The sequence below is a fragment of the Sardina pilchardus genome, chromosome 19, assembly GCF_963854185.1.
Source record: "Sardina pilchardus chromosome 19, fSarPil1.1, whole genome shotgun sequence".
In the NCBI taxonomy this organism is placed as follows: Eukaryota; Metazoa; Chordata; class Actinopteri; order Clupeiformes; family Clupeidae; genus Sardina; species Sardina pilchardus.
The window spans coordinates 13,439,613-13,447,112 of NC_085012.1; the positions used below are offsets into that span (position 1 = coordinate 13,439,613).

The 7,500-nt window shown below is 43.9% G+C and overlaps 2 protein-coding genes across 2 annotated transcripts in view; both read left to right on the top strand.

Moving 5' to 3' along the window:
- Nucleotides 1–595, top strand: part of dixdc1a (DIX domain containing 1a) — a 13,520-nt gene extending 12,925 nt beyond the window's left edge. Inside the window, exon 15 of the mRNA XM_062521465.1 lies at nucleotides 1–595. This exon is cut by the window's left edge and continues 557 nt beyond it. The gene's annotated coding sequence lies outside the window, so the exon portion shown is untranslated.
- A 1,047-nt stretch (nucleotides 596–1,642) lies between these two features.
- LOC134066460 (dihydrolipoyllysine-residue acetyltransferase component of pyruvate dehydrogenase complex, mitochondrial-like) overlaps nucleotides 1,643–7,500 on the top strand; it is a 16,704-nt gene continuing 10,846 nt past the window's right edge. The window contains exons 1-4 of the mRNA XM_062521811.1: nucleotides 1,643–2,135; nucleotides 2,990–3,091; nucleotides 3,340–3,464; nucleotides 6,095–6,230. Coding sequence (XP_062377795.1) covers nucleotides 1,875–2,135; nucleotides 2,990–3,091; nucleotides 3,340–3,464; nucleotides 6,095–6,230 — 624 coding nt within the window. The 5' untranslated portion in view covers nucleotides 1,643–1,874. The remainder of the gene's footprint in view (nucleotides 2,136–2,989; nucleotides 3,092–3,339; nucleotides 3,465–6,094; nucleotides 6,231–7,500) is intronic.

The following is a 7,500-nucleotide window of genomic DNA, read 5'->3' on the forward strand; positions in this document are numbered from 1 at the left end:
ACTGTGCACCTCCCAGAACACCTAAACATGTGATTCATTTACCAGGGTGGGGGGTGGGGATGCGTGTGTGTATATGTGTGTGTGTATATATGTGTGTGTGTTTGTGAGAGAGAGAGAGAGAGAGAGAGAGAGAGAGAGAGAGTGAGAGCGAGAGAGAGCAGGTTGAAGAAAGACGTTGTTTATATGTTGTTTATGCCGACCTGTAAATACTCTCTGCCTGTATTGACATAATTGTCTGCTTCAACATTGTGAATGTCACTGTTTGATAAATGATTGTTACCCTGGCAACCACTCAGCACCTCATTCCCCTGCACCCCTCACAATGTCTGATAGCAGCAGTGTGTCCAGATTCTGTCTGTGGATGCTGAATTATGGACAGGAGGGGGGTGGTGTGTTCTGTCACAAATGTACACTATTTATTGGAACTGTCATTTCTAGGATTTCAGACATCTCTGGTTTGTAATAGAGACAGATGGGACCAATGTTTGTAACATTTGTTACTGTCTGAGAATAAAAAAAAGTATGGATATATAGAAAAAGAACTGTATTTGGGTTTTGTATATAACTTCACAATAAACATGTCTCATCTGTGGTGTTTATGTGTAGGGTTCATCATGATCATTTTTGAACAAATGTCCATACTCAAAAATCTGAAATGCCCGGATAGATTTCATTACATTCTAAGTGCTGAGTATTTAGGAGCCATCACTGCCCATGGGGTGAACTTCCAATACTGCAACACGAGTAAGGATCATTAAAAACTAACACAAACAAAAAATAAACTCTTTCCTGTGTATGTATTGGAGATGCTGCAAAAAAAGGAGGAAATAGCGTAGAAATGTATATGTATTTTTATGTTTGTTTTTTTTGTAATGCAATTTTGACTTATATATTTAAAAAAAAGAAGTAGCCTACAGAGAGAGAGCGAGGGAGGTAGGCTACTGTGCCAACTAGAAAGTTATCGGGATTGTAAGCTCCTTACAATGATCGACCTGTAGGTAGCCTAATGTGTTGAGCGAAGGGTTGCTAGTAGAGCATCACACACACACACACACACACACACACAAACACATGTTAGCCTACACACACATAAAAAAGACATATGCACAGGTAGGCTACGCACACACACAAACCACGCACATACACACACACACACACATAAAAAAGCATGCACACACAGGCATATGCACAAACACACACAGATAAACACATGCACAGGTGACATATCCACACACACACACAGAGACCTAGGCACACATAGGCTACACAAAAGCAAACACACACACGCGCACACACTCATTTATACAGGCTACACGAAAGTTGCAAGAGGATGGAGATGGAGACAAATTGACAAGTGATTGTCAAGAATTTGCAGGACAGGGGGCCATATGTTTTACGGCTATGCAGTAGGCAAGGCTACATCTAGTTAGTTAATATTAGCATGCACTCTAAGCAGTGATCATAAGAGCTATCTTTGCCATTCCGTCAAGTAACCGTCGAGAAGAAACAAAATTATCTTTTCACTTGGGAAGAACAGCAGAAGATATGAAGACATTCAACAACAACAGTAGCCTACTACGACAGTCTTGCATGCCTGAGAATCTTCACGACAGTGGGCGGAGTTCGATACTTCAGCGCAGGGTCGTAAAGTGTGACAGCGTGGGACGGGGAGGTCATTGGAAAGTAAAGAGAAGGGGGTCTGGGCAAGCTTTGGGGCGGAATCAACGAGTAATTCTTAATTTGGCCGCTTTAAGGGTTGACATTAATTGCAGCCTTTTTAACATAGCCTCTAAAGCTTGTAAGAGTTGTTCGACGGGAGTATAAGGACGTTTTGTGCAAGGGTATTAGCTTACTAGCTAACCAAACTAGCCAAAATGCTGCGCTTAGTTGTACGTATGAGACAGTCATCTGCTAGTCTCACCCGGTCTTGTAACTCTCTGGGACTACGATCGGAACCAGGCCCATGTCATCTGAAGAGATATCACCACAACAGAGGGCAATGTCGCATCCGGCCACTGAGTCGAGCCACCGGGCTACAGATGCAGTTTAGCAAAGGTCGCGTCTTGCATGGCAACCAAATTGTTAGCAGCTATCACCAGAGTCTACGCTTCTATAGTCTTCCTCCCCATCAAAAGGCAAGGACTTTCCCCATTCATACTGTTTAAATTCATTTATTTTATGGGAATGGTGTGTATGTGTATCCGAGTTCTGCACATAATGTATAAGCTAACGTTTGTCCTGATTTGCTGAACAGTCCCCCATACATGGAAGATGTATTCTGTAACGTCCTTCGTTGCTCCTACTCACATATGGTGTAATCTCTGCATCCAGTAATAGATCAAGTTTTGGTTTGATGCTTAGGTACGTTATATGAACGATTGTTCAGTCGCTGTGAATCAATAAATGTATTTGATTACATTTCTCACGGTGACCAGTGACCACTCACACCGCTGATGGTAATCTGACTGTATGCATTGCCAGGTCAAGGACACCTGTGTGTGTGTTGGACTCGAGATGTCTTTCATGGCCACTGGCCAGTGTGTGTGATGTGGATTTGTCACTTTTGCCCACATGGCCTGACGGCGCTGACTTGATCCTTTTGCCCAATGGCATTCCCCAGAGCTATTGACGTTTTAACACCCGATGCCTCACCTGGAGTCAAAAGTTCGTCTGTTTACAATGGAGCCTGATACATCACTAGGGCCTTCTTTGTAGAGTTGGGCAATCAAATGTCGATACCAGTGGCCGCAGGCTTTTAGTTAATGGTGCATAACTAAGGGGGTACAGCCTGCCAAGTTTATTATTGCACATGGTGCTGTCCATATTGCTTCCATTAACTGTTCCTTTAAGACAAGATGTTGAAATTGAATTGTGTCCAAAGAAACACCCATAAATCTGTCCCTTGACTGTTTTATTAACTGTCTCATCTGGACACTCCTTCCTCTCTGGCTGCTGAATGATGACCCTCTGTTGATGTCATTTCCTTTAGGTGGAGTTGCCTGCCCTGTCTCCCACCATGCAGGCGGGCACCATTGCACGCTGGGAAAAGAAAGAGGGAGAGAAGATCGGCGAGGGAGAACTGATTGCTGAGGTGTGGTGACGTTCCTACTTGTGCGTGTGTGTGTGTGTGTGTGTGTGTGTGTGTGTGTGTCTGTCTGTCTGTCTGGGTGTGTTTGTTGACATTCCCCTGAAACTCCCCAGAAATTAGCTGACTGCGCCTGCTGTGGTCTTTCTGCTGGCCCTCGTATGTTTGTGTGTGTGTGTGTGTGTGTGTGTGTGTTTATGTGTGTATGTGATGAGCTGACGTCTTGCTGATATGGCCTTCCTGCTGGTTGTCAGGTGGAGACGGACAAGGCTACAGTGGGCTTTGAGATGATGGAGGAGTGTTACCTGGCCAAGATCCTCGTCCCAGAGGGTACCAGGGATGTGCCCATCGGATCGGTCATCTGCATCACCGTCGACAGGTAAACAGTACTTACAGTGCTGCTCTGATTTGTATTGTGCCACTTTACCTTTATCGTACCTTAATTATTGTAAGTCGCTCGGGATGAAAGCATCATCTTAAGGACTACATGTAAAGGTGTGCACTCACCTGAGTTATTATGTGTAGTCTCTACAGTAGTAATAGTACACTATCAAGCCAGACAGGTGTAGTCACCAATATCGCAAGGCTTGTCTAACTAGGAACAGTTTTTTACTGGCATGTACAGTAATCACCTGTGTCACAGAGGATGAGTTATTGGTTATAGTCTTCACCATGTACCTGCTGCAGCTCTCAGGTGTGTGACTGTGGAGGGCTCACTGCAGCAGTAGAAGCATGATGGCATTTAGTGGCTATGTAAGGATATACTGCTTTAGGGCCTAGTAGTTGGCTGGTCTGTTATCACAGACACAGACATTAACTGGCAACACAAACTATACTAAGATCACAACATACAGCACTTCCTTGTGGTCCCCAGTCTGTGTGCAGCCTGCCTCCACCCTGGCAGAAAGGCAACCATACAGGGGAAGAGAATGACCCGTCCACAATGGAGGCACTCCTAAAGTTGGAGCAAAGCCTTAAAGGCAGGATGGCACACACTCAAACCAAAACTTCTGGTTAAACTCATCTATGATTTACTCAATTTATGATTTATAATTCTATATAATCTATAATGTAGTTAATCTATGTTTTAGTCAGGCGGTGCTGAATTGCTGTACAGTACTTCTCAAGGTCATAGTGTTGAGATGAGGAGTTTCATTCTGTACATGACCACATATACGTTTAGTCACTTCATCAGTGTTTTAGTCTTCTACGTTGTACCTGCTGGTACCGGAAACCCATATTCTGATTTGAGTCTTTTTTTTACATGACTGGCCAAGGATACTCATTAACTGTCGGCTACTGTACACAGACACACAGACACAGACAGACAGATACACACACACACACACACATACACACACAGTGCAAGGCTGAGCAGATGCTACTCACGGGCAGACACTTCCAGGCTGATGAAGCAGCTCTCTGCTCCAGCAGTGTATGTGACCAGTTGTATAATTCACAGCAGGCCAAGGGACATAAGCCGCATGACCACCCCGATAGGCTACAAATAGCAGATAAAGGGTGTTTAAATATGTAATTAAAGCAACACTAAAGAGTTTTTCGTACCTTGTTTCCAAAATCATTTCAGCGGTTCATCAACTCGTAACAGGGTGAACGGCATTTCTGCATTCGCTTTGCGGCCCTCTATCGGCTATAACCGATGTAATGTAACATTACCAGATCGGGTAGTGTACCTGTAGTTCGATGAAATGAGACATACTGTAGTAAGTGTAGTTGACTAGTAATTGACTAGATTCGATGTCGCAATACATAATACTTTCATAAAATCAGGCAACATATGTTATCTTGTCTGTGGACATCGTTATTTGCTGGATAAACAAATAGCGTGCGTGCTACAGAGGAAACGTGCTTTAGTGTTGCTTTAAAGGTATACTATGCAACGTTTTTCAGTTAATCAATTCGTTCCATACTGTTATATATGATTAAATGAGTCATTACCGGTCGAACTGTGTTTTTTTTGGCCGCTCTAGTCTCAAGAGCGGTCAGCTAACACTTGAATCCTGGCTTTATGGTTCTTGTGTCGGTAGTTCCTGTTATGGCCTGTACAGACTACACAATTTCAGCCCGATTTTGCCAGGATTGTATCATGGCCGACAAATTTACATTGTCGTGTCCGAATATTCAATGACGCTCGAAGGAGGAAGCATCTTGTAATGTGACATATTGAACGACCCACGATTCAGCGACCAAGAGTCTAACATGTCAGAGTTTTTGGGGAATCTCCTACGACTCCCGTGTTGACGCTGACACTGTGATGACAGGCGATGAGAAGGCTTAGACAAGAACCCGCCAGTCATACAATAACCAGTCTCTCATACCAGCCAGCCAGACAGCCTGTAAGGACTAAATAATTATTTTGTATTTCACCATTATCGTTTACGATTGACCATGTCAGACTAGGCGATCAGAGAAACACAAAATCTTGCCACATCACAAGATCATCTGTCATAACTGAGTGGTTCCTGCATGACCTGTGTAACTGCCTGTGCCACTCCAGTGCCATATAGGGAATCGAAAGCCAGAGGTCAGGCTTTGTGTGCTGTATTTTTAGAGTGCCACTCCAGGTTTTCCCAGCATGCAGTTGGGCGAGATGTTGAGCAGGAGGAGGATCCGAATAACCTGAGTGTCTCAGCGAGGGAGGAGGGAGGGAGGGAGGGAGGAGGGGTTCCACGTAGCGGGATTAGAACAACGTAGCTCAGTAGAACTGGAGTAAGATGGGTCGGGCCCATCTCCCATTGAATGATTTCACCCTCCCACAGTTTCCACAGTTAGCCACACCAATCACAACCTTTTCATTTCAAGTTCCATGTACCTTTGGTCACAGTCTTTGGAACAGGAAGATGAACTAACATGAACATCTTACGCTAACAAGAACATCTTACACTCACATGAACATCTTATACTAACAAGAAGTTATTACACTAACAAGAACATGAACTGGCCAAGTCTCTGACCCTTACGTTTGCCCCCCCCCCCCCCCCCCCCCAGTGCTGACCAGGTGGCTGCGTTTAAGGACTACACTCTGGAGATGGCCACTGCTGCGGCCCCCGCAGCTGCCCCGTCCGCTCCTGCCCCCGCCGCCCCCCCAGCAGCTCCAGGAAGCTCCTACCCCGCTCACCTGAAGGTGCGTACCACACTCTGTGTGTCTGTGTTTGTGTCTGTGTCTGTGTCTGTGTCTGTGTCTGTGTCTGTGTCTGTGTGATTGCGTGTGAGTGTGTGTGTGAGAGAGAGAGAGAGAGAGAGAGAGAGAGAGCGTTAGAACTGTTCTGGTTTTATGTCTGTGTATGGTTAGGAGCCTGGTTTAACCTTCAGTGAAATAGATGATGCTCTAGTCTTGTTTGTGTTTGTGGTTAGAAGCCTGGCTCAACCCTCCAGATAAATAGATGATGCTAGCAAGGGAAGAAAGGTATTCAATGGTCTCATCAGGTCCCGTTCCACAGGTGTATACGATCATGCACAAAGATTGTGAACGCTGACTGCATGGTGCTTGGTTAATACACCTGGGGAGAGGGACCTTATGAAACCCATGAATTGATATGGCTTATGAATTAAAAGCTGAGCATGTGTTGGAGTGGACTTGAGCCCAATTGGGACCCAGTGGAACAGGTTATATGCTTGTGGAGACCCTGGCCATGATGTCATGCTCACATCGTCACGTCCTCTCTCAGCGATGCAGTGAAGTGGGTCATTAGTGTTGACTGCTGGGGTCCTGGGGCCGTATTACAGAAACTTCCTAACTTGAAAATCCTATCTTATCTCAGTTTAGGATGGCATTTAGGATCTTTGGTATTACAGAGGCAACTGTCCTAACTGCATTTAGGAAAAAATCTTATCTTAACTTAAGATAGGAATTTGGCCATAACAGAACCATCCTAACTCAATAATTTCTTAACTTAGGAATCCTAACTTAGGATGGCACAGGCCCTGTCCTAACTGCAAAATAACTGCCAAACTGCAACAGGCCTGTTGGGTTGCCTATGATAAGATGAGGAACATGACTGTTTGGGACACCATAAATCATATTTCACTAAATAGGATAATTAAGTGAAAACAAGCTAAATAAAATGTATAAGCTATGTCTTTTCAAACATTTATAACATTTACAACAAATAAATAGGCCTATCGATTATAATAATAGAATAATAGCCTAGACTATTATGTATTATTATTATTCATTCATATATTTTTGTATTTCATATTTTTATCCAGCACATCAAATTAATCAATATCACTCTCTTTCTTTCTGTCTTTTATAGCCTATTGCTCCTTCCTAGCCTATTTTCTCTCTGATATTATGGTTTGTCCATCTTGAGCAACGAACTGTCAAAGATTCTTAGAACACCGTCTTTGCAACCTGACATTCTAATCATAGATACAAGCAGTCTTGTTTACGT